The sequence below is a fragment of the Vipera ursinii genome (assembly GCF_947247035.1).
Source record: "Vipera ursinii genome assembly, chromosome: 3".
NCBI lineage: Eukaryota > Metazoa > Chordata > Lepidosauria > Squamata > Viperidae > Vipera > Vipera ursinii.
Window position 1 is genome coordinate 64,811,012 of NC_139516.1, and position 14,312 is coordinate 64,825,323.

General features: G+C 39.2%; 1 protein-coding gene across 4 annotated transcripts in view; it reads right to left on the minus strand.

The window, feature by feature from the left end:
• Positions 1–13,997, minus strand: part of FYB2 (FYN binding protein 2) — a 30,775-nt gene extending 16,778 nt beyond the window's left edge. For 3 of the 4 annotated variants that reach the window (XM_083359638.1, XM_083359639.1, XM_083359636.1), the window contains exons 1-6: positions 13,850–13,997; positions 8,459–9,182; positions 5,710–5,847; positions 5,101–5,134; positions 3,029–3,123; positions 1,947–1,978 (exon numbers count right to left, since the gene is read on the minus strand). In XM_083359638.1, coding sequence (XP_083215764.1) covers positions 1,947–1,978; positions 3,029–3,123; positions 5,101–5,134; positions 5,710–5,847; positions 8,459–9,182; positions 13,850–13,858 — 1,032 coding nt within the window. In that variant the 5' untranslated portion in view covers positions 13,859–13,997. Of the gene's footprint in view, positions 1–1,946; positions 1,979–3,028; positions 3,124–5,100; positions 5,135–5,709; positions 5,848–8,458; positions 9,183–10,425; positions 10,613–13,849 lie in introns of those variants that run through there. The other variant, XM_083359637.1, reaches the window with a different exon arrangement.
• Positions 13,998–14,312: the final 315 nt, after the last annotated feature.

Here is a 14,312-nt window from a genome sequence, read left to right on the forward strand (position 1 = left end):
TCCATGGAACCGGTCCCTGGTGCTCAAAAGCACCTTTTCTACCATAGAAATCAAAGCAGATTAAGTACTGAATAATTTCTGACCAGGCATCATCCAGGTCCAAATCTGTCTCCATCTTGCACCTTCTATTCATGTTATAGCATAGACACATTTCATCAGAAGAAAACATTCTCCAAGCTGAATGTTCTCCTTTGAGTAATTTCTACTGAACTTTTAAGTAAAGGCGAAATGCATGTCCTACTTCTTTCCCAAGACAAAGCAAGGCTAAGACAATAGACTAGGTGAGTAGAAAATTTCAACAGGGAAAAAAGAAAACAGAGCTATTTCACATATTCAACATTAGCAATTATTCAATTTTCCCAATTAAAAGATCTTCTGAAACATCTGTGAGTAGAGTGGGCAGCAGCTTGCAAGGTTTTCAGTAAAGACACATCACTCTTTACAAGACAGGATATCCACATATAATCCAATCAGAAAATCAACATTAAGAATTGGCCACTTACTAAATCAGATATATATTTGATATTCTGAAGATCATACTTTGAGGATACTCAACACTGTAGATAATTGGACTAGCAATTTCAAGATATTGAGACTAATCACAGCACCAGTGAAATCCATAAGAGATTCTCTACTAGAAGCTGTCTGCCATTCAAAATATCAAATTGTTCTTTTTTCAAATATCCTGTTTATTTTTGTGTTAACCATTCATACTATACAGCTGGATAATTCATTGTATTAAAGGCTTTAAAAAACCCAACATAAAGGGCAATGGTACATAAATATTCCTCTCTTAATATTCCTTCACCTATTTATAGCAAAACAAAGAATGCTTTAGTTTTCACAGATTGGTCACAAAATAATAGTTTTGTTGACCTGGGCATTGTTTTAAGGAATATCTTGGTCTGCATCTATGTTCTATGTCCTTCCAGTGAAATGTGGCTAGAATCCAAAAGACACTACTCAAAGTTTCCAAAGCATGCAGAGAAACATACACAAGCAAATTTTCCTTCCTGACTTTAACCCGCAACACCAAAAGGGTTGTCATTTCAAACATTAGCTAATCTTCCAAAGCAACCTTTGAAGCACAAGGAAAAGTAGGCTGACACAAAAGTTATGAGAGAAATAACCTGCATGCAAGATAACTCATTTTACTGCTTGTATGATTGCCAGATGCTTCAGCTAATATTATTCTGATATGGAACATTTAAAGAAAATTAATTAGTTTACTAGGAAAATTGGTTGAGAATTGTCTTGTTTGTTCAACACATTTTCAGTTCTATCAACAAATAAAATTTAACATATTTAGATTATGTTTATATTACATAATTTTGGTTATATAATTGTAACCTGCAACACAATAGATCAATGAAGCCAATAACATAAAATTATCATCACAATGGCTTGACTTTAGGACTAGGTCTATCCAATTTAAATAATGAAAATGCTATGTAGAAAAAAGTAATTAGCTATAAGTTGTAAAATATTGCCTTGTGTTTATTATTCTAAATGTCATACAAATTTTATCATAATAAAAAGTAATTTGTCCTGAGGTAAAAAAAAATAATAATTCCAGAATAAGGGCTGAGACCTGATGCATTTCTGTTTTAAAATTAATCTTCTCCTATCTAGGTGCTAGCTATAAATAAACAATAGCCAATAAGTTAAAGGAAGCTTACTAGAGCAGGAGTGAGCAATTAATGGCCCCTTTGTGACCTGTGGACTTCAACTCCCAGTATTCCTGAGTCAGCTGGTTCAGGAATTCTGGGATTTGAAGTCTACAAGCCATAAAGGGGCCATTAATTGTCCACCCCTGAATTAGTCGGATGATCTCCATAAAGATGGATATTTCTCTAGCAAGCCAAGTTTTGGTGTGCTGAGCCATTGTTCTCTTTTTTCTCTCTCACTCCAATTATCTCATCAAATTAGAGATTGACAGCACATACCTTAGTATCTTCCTTTTTCACAGACTTGAAAGCTAGAATCAAAGTTTTGTAGAAATTAGTACATTCCATTTTGCAGTTTCTCTACCTTTTCCATCCAGGCTCCTTTACATTACCAGCTAAACAAAGTAAATCCAAACTAAGATTTTTTTTAAAAAAAAGACAAAAACTGCAAGGTTCAATGCACCACTGATTAAAAGTAATCTTAATTCTATCCCCATCCAAATCTAAAATAATGAAAAACCTGTGTAATAAAAGTTTATAAAAGATCACCTCTTTTCAGAGGCACATAGATTAAAAAAAAGTTTAAGTAGTACAAAAAGAAAAGGGGGAAAATGGAGAAAAGCTTGATGAATGTGATAAAACATAACACAGAATATAAAAGCCAAAATTGCAGTGCACTGATGATTTTAGTTAGTATCTAAGTACACTGATAAAGGGACGCGGTGGCTCAGTGGATTAGGACGCTGAGCTTGTCGATCAGAAGGTCGGCAGTTAGGCGGGTCGAATCCCGAGTGCCGCGTAACAGAGTGAGCGCCTGTTACTCGTCCCAGCTTCTGCCAACCTAGCAGTTTGAAAGCACGTAAAAATGCAAGTAGAAAAATAGGGACCACTACGGTGGGAAGGTAACAGCGTTCCGTGCGCCTTTGGCGTCTAGTCATGCCGGCCACATGACCAAGGAGACGTCCTCGGACAAGCGCTGGCTCTTCGGCTATGAAACGGAGATGAGCACCAGCCCCTAGAGTCGGAAACGACTAGCACGCATGTGCGGGGGAACCTTTACCTTTACCTAAGTACATTGATATTCCCAAATTGGGTGATGAAACCTCTATTAGCAAACAACATTCCCAACAGCACCAAGATCTCCATAGTTCAATCCTGACCTACATATATTCTCTTTTGTTGGATTTAAAATGTTAGCTGTCAACTAATTTCTCACCTCTGCTACTTAAATTCTCAAAGTATTACTTCTGCCACAGTGTTAATCACCAAATTCCCTCATGTTGCAAGCTAATAAGTCTTAGGAGCACCTGAACAATATACACCAGACAGTATGTATAAATGAAACAAGAGTTAAAACTCACAATGTATAGGCCGTTGAGTAGAATTAGGACAATTCTCTTGCTGTTCCTGGTAGTATATGGTTTCTTCATAAGTGTTTAAATTTTCCATTTCAGTACTGAAAATAAAGGAAGGGACCTTACCATTATCATTTTATGAAAAAGAACTTAGAAAACAATGAAAGTATTTAGATATTTTTGATGCCCTCATTCCAGAAATGAACAGTATATTGGTTGGAATCAGTTCTGTTTCTATTCATAAATAGAGGCTTACAGATGTTCTACTAGCCAAGAAGCCTTCTGAGTGGTTTATATTTCTATTATGTACTTCTTTTCAATATTATATGAAAACTTATTCAGGAAAGTACAATAGCAACACAATAAGACTTCTAATGCTGTTGATATGAGCTGTCTTAATTGGTCCCGACACATTAGTCTGCTTATCACAGTACCAGATACCCAAGGGACATACGTTGCTAGCAAGAAAGATCCAGAAATCCAAGCCATGTTCAAAAGCCTGTCTAAATAGAACCTACCAGACAACTTAAGATAGCTTAAACCACATTCATTCCAGACACAAAAATGAGTGTAATCCACATCTGCTGTTGAAATTCACTGATTACTATGGATTAAGTATTTTTGGATCCTGTTGATGCAAGTATTTGCAGTCCTCAGAACTTCAGACATTTCAAGCCAGAGAGAATGAAGGAGAAGGGGAGGCAATTTCTCTTATTGGAGAGATGGGAAAAAATAGCCCATTATTTCAGATCCCCAGAGCATGCACACTTCATGTTCCCAGGAGTACCAACAAAAGACAGGTTAGTACAGCCTATTGATACAACCTAATAAGTTGGGACGCTGAGCTTGTCGATCGGAAGGTCGGCAGTTTGGCGGGTTGAATCCCGAGTGCCGCGTAACAGAGTGAGCGCCTGTTACTCGTCCCAGCTTCTGCCAACCTAGCAGTTCGAAAGCACGTAAAAATGCAAGTAGAAAAATAGGGACCACTCCGGTGGGAAGGTAACAGCGTTCCGTGCGCCTTTGGCGTCTAGTCATGCCGGCCACATGACCACGGAGATGTCCTCAGACAAGCGCTGGCTCTTCGGCTTTGAAACGGAGATGAGCACCGGCCCCTAGAGTTGGAAACCACTAGCACGCATGTGCGGGGGAACCTTTACCTTTACCTTTAATAAGTTCAAATAGAAGTACTAATGTTGTAATATTTAGGAAAAAACACACAACAAGGAAATACTTTGCCATATATCTGCATTACCATTTCAGTGCTATCTATATAAACATTTGTATCCCTGATTTAAATCCAATTAGTGATATTTGTGTATTACTTCCATTCAGTCTTTCTTCCAAGGCAATGTAGCCAATGCCGCTTTACTTTTCTCCTGAGCATAAAGCAGGAAGGGAAACCTATGAAATAAATTAGACCGGGATGCAGCTTTGCTACTTTCCAGCCAAACCTACAGATATACTACAGCATTGCACTGAAATCCGCTACTAAAAAATTATGATACAAGTCAAGAAAGCTAATTGCGACTGATGAATTGCTCCAGTTGTGAATATCTTCGCAGTGAGCAGGGAAATGTGAGATAGTAGTTCATAACAATGCTTTGCATTAATGATTTTGCCAAAAGGTAATAAAACGTAAAACACTAGGAATATTTCCTGAAGCAAATATTTTCAATTACAGTATGGTTTATAAAGCAGAGATATAGCACCTATAAATTTATTCCTGTTGGTTTTTTTTAATGCAAAGAACACTGCTTTAATCAGGTTCAGCCAAGAAAGCCAGTAATGAAGGGGTTTTCTTAGATGTTTACAGATTTTCTCTGTTCACTTTCTCTTTCCTTTGCCAAATCTATTAGCCATTCCATACATTTATACAAAACTGAGGATAGGACGCATATATACAACGGCAGTTTCTGAATCTCATTTTTAAGATGGCATATATGTACCCAGAAAACAGTGATTCATTTTGCAAAAGGCAGCTTAGCACTGCTATTCACAGAAACCTGAAACCACAGCAAAACATATACATAAAAGAAATCTGGAGTGAATTCCTAGACAGTAAAGATATATTTGCTTACATTTCGGGAGTCAGGTATGCATCATCTGCATCATCTGAAAAGAAACATTTAAAGGAAATAATTAATAGAACCATACAATATAACAGAAGTTAAATTTACCAATGTAGTGCTTGAATAGATCCATTCTCAGTAAGAGTTCGAGGTCTCTGAATTTCTACAAACCTATCCCAAACATTGGACTAATTATTGGGCTAATGCTGGAGAAGATTATGAGAAAAAAGCCCATGTAGAAGTTTCATTATATGTTAGAACTGCTTAGCATTGAGCTGAGTAGCATATAAATTTTATAAAAATAAATAAAAAGGGACTCAAAGGAGTTACAAGTGAGTGATATTTGTCACTCGTTAAAACTTGATGTCAGCGTTGAGAGCCATGGTGATGCAGGACACTTCAGACTGATGAACACAAGAGAGGGGAAGCACCTTAAAATAGCAGCCAACATCACTTACTGAATTTTGGGACAAAAGAAAAACAATCCCAGATTTAAATGAACAAATTCCTTATTCTTCAATAGCTATCAGGATATGTTGAAATAAGTGCTTCACTTCAATAGAAATAACTGCAGTTCTGGGCACCTAATGACCATTTCTTTCCAAGTAAACACCCTACCTGGAAAATTTTGTTGAAAGGCGCCCAGATCTACCTTGGGAGGTCTTGGTGGTTTCTTTGGAGGAGGACCAAGCTCTTTGATGGAAGGAAGGAGCTTGATTTTTGGAACTTTGGCATCTTCATCATCAGGACATCTTCCTGTACCAAAGAAATGAAACAATCTTAAGATTTGAGGACAGACGAGTGAGTGGAAAATGTATACTCATGAAACAACAAATTGTTTTCTTCTAGTTCCGGCATCTTTCTTTCCTATTCTTAAAGTTAGGAAGAGAAGGTCCATGCCAATGTAAGCCTGCCCTGGCCTTTTGGGTGCAGAACTGGCAGCATATGTATCACATAACCGACAAGGTATCATTTAATGTCTTCCAAACTTTTGATTCCTAGCATTTTGCAGGGAAGAGGAGAATCACTCATCCAAACGTTACAGCATGAATGGGCAATTTTTTTGATCACAGGAACCATATTTCTTTTTTTTCTCCAATTTATTTATTTGATGGATGAACTCTGCAATGAGTGAGCAGTGATGCAAAAATATCATTGGAGCACAGTGGGACAAGATTCTCATGTTTTGGTGGCGGAAGGGTAGCTTAAATATATTCACTTTAAATATATTCACTTTTAAGGATTAGACTCGATTTTTTATTCCTGTACTTTTCTGGAAAAAAACAAACAAACCCTAACAGCAAATCATACTGTCATTTAATTTGCAGCAAGGCAAGTAATTTTAAATACATTGGATTTAATTGGGAGACCCAGATTCGAGACTCCACTGACACACAGAGATCCCTAGATGGCTTTGGACCAATCATTCCTTCTCAGTTCAACCTATACTAAATTGTTAAGGGATAAAATTAATGAGCTGCCTTCTAGTCTATGCCATTTCTCTGAGAAAACTTGGGATATAAATGTGGTAAGCAAATAAAGCAATGGCCTTGGGGACTGCAAAACAAAATGCAGTCTTGCATATTGTATGTAGTAGAATTGAAAAAGGAGAATGGTTCAACCCAAATTATTCAAAGCCTAGAGCAACTTCCCTAAATTTAGGACTTTTTTGATTAAAAAAGGGAGAGGAAGGCATGACAGCATTGAAACAACATAGACAAAATAGCTGGAAGAGTCTTTTAATCTCTGAAACTTATATGGCCATCCACCTTTCTAGTGAAACTGTGTGAGGCCATATAAATTTGATGAATAAAATCATTACACCTCCCCCCCAGTTATTTGCTAAGATGGGCAGCCAAATACATTTCCTAAATAAAATAAATTCTATTTTGTGTGTGGTTGTCATAAATCCTAAAGTCATTTAATGAAACTATAGGATAAAAAAGTCAGGGGATTACTTCTTCACACAACCAAAAGGTATTGGACAACTTTGTGTTGGATAAGGCCATCAGCAACCAAAAGCCATGATAGCTACAGAGTTACTGATTTTAAGAACCTGTATGACACCTTATAAAATCAACTCAGTATTCTTTTGCTGAGGAAAATGAATAAGAGATGACGCATCTCTCCTGCATGCGGACTGGAAAATAAGCAGCTAATAAAATGGGATTTGTATGATCTTGCAGAACTTGTTTATGTTATTTTATGACAGTCATATTGTATGTTAGACTCATAAAAAATGGAAAAAACCTGTGACTCAGCACTGAAAAGCCACCTATAAAGGTCAGATGGGAGAAAATCCTGGAAGCTACGTTCAAAATCTTAGTATATGAATCACCTGCATTCATTGTAAGTTGGCAAAATTACCATTCAATAGTAAGTTCCTGTAAGGCAACTATTTCCAGGAAAAAACAAAACCAACTCAATATTAATCTTCTTCAGTGTTGGCTTTGGTCCTGGATTTTGTGAAGCCTATCAACCTTCCCGATGGTAGGTTTCTCCTCCTGAGTTTGCAAAAATTCATTTCAGTAGCCACAACAGCATGTTCTGAATGTTTGCCTGGGAAGCCACCACATTTTTTCTCTTCGGTTACTATAAGAGCAGGCACATTGCTTAATATTTATGAAGAACATATGCTGATTAGTAACTAGTTGGGTGCCATCACTTCAAGGCTTTAATCAAACAATAGAGAAATAACACAGTCAGAAAGCTTAACTTTTATCCGTCTCCTACTAGTATTAAGCTATAGTCTGTGAAACAAGGCATGGAGTTCGCTGTTGCATTAGCTGTCCCGTTGTCACCTATGTAGCAAGTTGATTTGATGATGTGTTAGAAAAAGCTTTACGATATTTTGGCACTCAAATGTCCCCAAACAGAAGTTAAGCTTATGTTAGTTTAAGAATTCTCATTCTAATTAAGAAGGGGGAGTAACTTCTATGCTGGCTGGTGTGATATGAGCCTTTATCTATCAACCACCCTCTATCACTATCCAAATATTAACAGCAGGTCTTATAGCCAATAAAATGTTATTGGCCATTCCCCAGTTGTGTTAAAAATTAGTATATATTTTAATAGCTTCATAATAGAAATAAAGTCAACAGAACCTATTTGTATTGGATTCTTTCACATTTGTAGTGAGACAAGCATGACCCAAACATCTTCAATTTCCAAGATTTCTTAAAGAATATAAAAGGAAAACAATCTGTACTAACCCCAGATTACAACCTCAAAAAACAGTTATCACCAATGGATATATATAATACTTCTAAAAGCCTAGGAAACAGCTGTAAACTAATCACTTTTTGCCTGTGCTCTAATTGTTCTTAGACCTATCAGAAAAGAAAAGAAAATTAAACATGATATTTACCATTTGAGGCCTTGCTTAGACTGTTTAAATTGTTCAAACTACTTGGAGAAAAACCAGCAACCACTTTATTTAAGCTTGTATGACTTCTTGGAGGAACTGGAGGTGAAGTTGTAGGAACAAATTCGTTGTATACATGGGATGGAGGCTTACACACATCAAGGACCATCCCTTGCTTAAGTCCAGCTATTTTTGCTTTGTCTTCTGTCAAAATCGCAACTTGTGGGTGGGAAAGAGAAGTTGTCCTGACTGTACACTGTGGTGGTGTTGCATCATATTTTTGGTCACCTTGTGCTAAAGCACTTTCCCAAATGTGCAGTGTGTTGCGAAAAGAACTGCTTACTCCTTCAGACCCTTGAGGAAAAAGACAAGATCTTGGATGTGGTTTTGGTGATTCTTCTCCCAATGAAGATGGCTTGCAAATGGCCAAAGAGAGACTTGAATCTTTCCTATCTTTGATCTTGACCTTTGGGAATACCATAGGCTTCACTTGCCTGATTTCCAGTTTCTGTGATGTGTAACTGAACTGCTTGATTTGCTGTTCAGGATCTGGAACCTGCCTTTGGTGCAAGGGTTTTGGTGTGTGACATGACCCAGATGAGGCGCCAGCATTTTGCCGTGGACTGAATTTGGCAGAAGGCTTCTTTGCAGATTCCAGGAGCATATTGGAAAAATTGGAATCATTTTGAAACATTGCTCGAAGACTGCCAAAGTCTCTGGGTTTTTCCTAAATAGACAAAAAGAGAAAAGGTAATTGTTGGTTGTAGAGCTACCAGTGAATTACTGCATGGTGAAAATGTAACTCTCGGGCTGGAACTAAATTAAAGTCTTCCCAGGCCTCCTCTGAATATCCATTGTATCACAGTAACAGTTTAATCATTGGCATATTGGAGCTAATACTAATATAAATAACGAAAGCTGAATAGAAGCATGACTAGGGAAGACCGAAACCTTTGTAGTGAGGAAATTATGTTCAACTATTTACTATTAATAAGAAGAGATTTTTCATCAGATTAGTCCAGAAATACCATGTTTTCCCAAAAATAAGACCCAGTCTTATTTTTTTGTGTGTCCAAAAAAGGCACCAGGTCTTATTTTCCACTCACCTCCGGCTCCGACAGCCCCTCACAGCAGGCCCACTTCTTCTGGGGCTGAAAGAGCAGCTTCATTCTGCAGCTGAGAATGGAGCTCCAGCCAACATTTCTGGAAGGCCTCTGCAGCCAAGAACCGAACTATAGATTCAATCCATTCTTGGCTGCAGAGGCCTTCCAGAAAGGCCTGACTCTGAAATGCAGGCCAGCAGAGGATGCCGCAGAAGAAGTGGGCTGGCAAGGAGAGGCAGGCTGCAACAGTAAGTGGGTGCAGGGCACATGGTTAGCTCCACCCCCCCATCCCTGTCCTAGCTTGATTTTTAGGCATCCACCTCACCCCAAAACTAGGGCTTATTTTTGGGGTAGGGCTTATATTAGGCCCACACCCCAAAATCAAGCTAGAGCTTATTTTGGGGATAGGTCTTACTTTCGGGGAAACATGGTAGTTAATCTGGTAACCACCAGAATTCCTGGGCTGAATTTCTTACTGTCCATTAGCCATTCTCACTCAGGTTAATATGAGTTCGAATCCAAAACTTAATCTGGTTCCTGATAATCTGCCCATGGAGAACTCTAAATCAAATTATCTTAACGACAACTGCTCTTGCTTTTCTATTTCTTGCCATTAATAGGCTGGAAACTACAGTATACACAATTTAATGTTGTGTGGTGGGGGTGGAGAATGAAAGGGAGGAAAAACACTTAAAACAACACAGCGCTTTTTTGCAATCGTAACTTTTGGCCCCAGAAACCAACTCCCACAAATCATGGCTCAGAGCCTCGTTGTAACCATTTATTACTTCCTGTTTTAAAAAGGTCCTCCAGGTATGCTGAGACAACTTTTCCCAGAATGGACAACAAATTCTGGGGAATACACACCTTGCAAATTTGGAGGAAGAGGGTGGTACTAGTTTGAAGTGCTTGATGAACCTAATGGACTCGCTTAGCGTAAGGAACATGTATGTTAACTGGTTTTATCCCAAAATAGATCAGAGATTAGACAATCCGGGGAAACAGACAACCACAGACAGAAGTTCCATTATGCTGAAAGAGACATGCTGATGCCTTTAATGAGAAAGCAACACAATTGAGCCTTGTCCTGAGATGTTATTGAATGTTGTATAATTGCATCCAACTTATTAAATACCAAATAGTCTCCTCTGAATAACCTCTCATAGTCAATTCCATTGTTTCCACATTAAACAGTGTGATGTAAAACATCCAAGGGATACTTCAGTTGTTCTGATTGTACTAGAGCAGCCAGCTGCACGATACAACCAGCCATGCCAAAGACTCTAGTTGAAACTGGAATCTATCTGCAATTAACACGGCCATACAAGAAAGACAAATGAAACCCACTGATCTTCATCTAAAACACCACGCAGAGTTATGGCTATAACCAATGGCAGCAAAGATTAAATAAACAGCATTGTGTCTGCAGCATGGGCACAATAACTGCATGCTTTTTAAGGAACAAAAAACAGCCCAAACGCACAGCACTGTTTATGGTTCTTTATTGAAAACCAGGTGCTCCTTTATTTCTGAATTCTCTTAGATGGTACGCAGAGATGGCCCAATGAAAACAGAAGCCTTTGCCAGGCCACAACACTGCAACAAGGCATCCCAGAAGGATTGTATTTCTGAGAAGAATTATGGTATTATGAGTTAAAACACAGCTGAAACAACAGGGCTGGATCCAGAAGAGATGCCTCTGCTTCTAAAGAGCACCACAGGTGCCACAGCTCATCCATGAAACAGGCACAGCATGCTGGAATTTTTAAATGTAACTCTGACAAAACCAGGGATGCTGCGGTGGCACAATACACACACAACATCAGCATCAGAACTGGGAGAATTTATAAATCCTTCTTCCTTACAATCTACTCTGATCCTTTCTTTTTAACAAATGTGTTTTGTTTCCCACCTTTAACATTTTTACAAATAACTCAAGATGGCCAACACACCCCACACAACATCCTCCTCCTATTTTTCCCACAACTGCAATTCTGTGAAGTGAGTGGGGCTGAGAGAGGGAGACTGGCCCCAAACTCCGTAACTATCTTTCCTGGCTATGATCTGATTTGAACTCATGACCTCCCGCTTTCTAGCTTGGTGTCTTAACCAATTGTTATGGTATCTTGTTAAAGCTTAATTTTTAGAGGCAGGATATCCAAATGCAAGATTCTGGAGGGAAAGTTCCCTTCTTTCCTACTCCAAAATCAAGTTTGATAAGGCCTAATAATTCTTCATGTATCACCTTTCTAACTAAGAGGGAAAAAGAAAACAATTCACAATGGAGGAGAAAGAGACAGGGGATCTCTCTAATTGGAAATCCTTTCCATATGCAAACACCTCTGAAATAAATTCTCTCAAGTTCAATGGTAATGTAATCTTTCACTCAATAAACCAGGAATTCCTGTGGAAAGCACCAATACAATGCACCTAGAATTTTTCAAGATACCTGAGAGCCCAGTAGATGACCAATATTTAAGACTAACATAAAAGTATAAACTCTGGTTTAGAAGACACTATAGTTGCATCAGATCAGATAAGCCACATTGTGCATCAGTACAACCGTATGTTATGTAACAGTATTATGAGTTGGTACAAATCTATTACTGAACTCTAGAGATACATGTGTCACTTATGTTCTACAATGACAACAAAGTCAGAGTTGCAACTGTTTTTACTACAGGTTTTTATAGTAAATTACTTGATTACTACAAGTTTTTTTATTGCATATCCTGTCTTAAACCAATGCAAGGGATTTTTCTATCCAATTTTTAATTAAGCTTACAATACATCTGTGAACATCAGGGCAGGATGAAATGGAACTATTATGTAACAGTCACAGAGTTGAGAGGGACCTTAAAGGTCTTCTAGTCCAACTCCCTGCTCAAGCAAGAGACTTATACCATTCCAGACAAATGGCTTCCCAAGCTTTTCTTAAAAATGTCCAGTGATGGAGCATCCACAACTTCTGGAGACAACTGTTCTGCTGATTAATTGTTCTCATTGTCAGGAAATTTCTCTTTAGTTCTAGGTTGGGTTGGGTCCTTCTTTGATAAGTTTCCAACTGTTACTTCTTCCTCTGCCTTCAGGAGCTTTGGAGAATAGGTTGACCCTTTCCTCTCTGTGGCAGCCCTTCAATCAGAAAATTTGGTCCAAGCAATTTTCTAAGAGATTTTGGATAAGGGTAAGATCTAGGATACAAGAGCAGAGGAATACTCCCCAAAGGTTTATAAAGGGAGACTCACTATAGTTTCACTTTAAGAATCTAGTATTAATTTTGTAAATCTGAAGAGGATATGCTGGGAGAATCATTTGTTTCCAGGTAGTAAATACTCTGACTTTAGATGGCACATGTTGCCACATGCATCAGGGACTACAACTAGCCTCTGACACACACTGCACCCAGGAAGTATCTACTCATGCAGGTTTCCAGCTAATCCACCCACAGGATCTCAAAATATCCGAAAAAGGAAAAAGAAGGCATTACTCAGGTAGCTTCACAAAGAAAAATAAATCACTTTTAAGTGTAGAGGCAGACTGTCTCAGGGCATTTATTTTACTAGTATAATCTGGTCTCTATTTACTCAGAATCAGCTCTATTCATACTTTACTTTTTGCTAAAAAAAAAAAGGCACAATCTTGTCCCATGACTGTTAGGCAGAATTAAAACAGAATTGGTCTCAAAATCCAAATAACGTTAGAAAAGGTAGCAGTAGTCAGTCAGTCAGTCGCAACTCTTTGCTACTTTCAGTGTTAGCCATATTTTTTGCAGCCAGTGGCAGCCTTACATAAAAGATTGCAGGTACAAGTACATTGTAAAGGGGAGCTATTCCAGAAGGAAATAGGAAGCGTTTTCCCCTTCTGTTGTTCGAGGACTGTTTGTAGAGAAGCCACGTGCGCAGATGGATAAAGTTCACTTCGGAAACACACTAAAACCCCAGCATGGAAAGCGAGGAAGGGCTTCAGCTAATCAATCACCAACGGCTCCAGAAGCATTGAAGCACAGCTGTGGCCCCGCTCCAGATGCTGCTGCTGTGCTTTGCTCTAGAAAATAATGCCCTGCTCCAGAAACCAATCCAAAGTATAATTAACCCCCCCCCACACACACACACACACTCCAAAGCAATCTGGCTACGTCTACCCCATTTCACCCCCGGAAAATAAAGTTCGCTCTCCTGCTGCGCCTGGCAGCGATCCCTAACCGGCGACACAAGCCGCTGCACAGTTAAGCAAATCGATTATTTTGTCCCCAGCCCCACAAACCCAACCTCTGGCCAAGAGAGAGAGTTACCATGTCCATATTTCCCCTCTTTTTGTCGTACTCCTTCCCAAGCCGGCTCCACTCCTCCCAAGCGGCCCATGCCTCGGCTCAAAGGACAGGAGTCTCACCAACTTCCTCTGTCCCAAACTGCCGAGGGAAAGCCGGCAGCGAGAGGCGGAGGGCGGGAGGAGGAGGAGGAGGAGGAGGAGGAGGAGAATCGATGTAGACTAGAGGAATTGCACCTGAGCTCAGGGAATCGGCTCCTCCCCGTCTAAAGCCGGGAGCTGTCTGTAGAGGTAGAATTAGCTTCACCTGTCAAAAGCGCTAGCTCTGAGACAGCTCTCTCTCTCTCCTTCCCTCCCTCCCTTACTCTCCCTCTCCCTCCCTTACTCTCCCTCTCCCTCCCTCCCTCGCACTCCTCCTCGGCGTTCCCTCGTTGGAAGCACCGGCCTTAAGCCATGGCTACTTCACCTGGCAAGCAAGTCCCACCGAA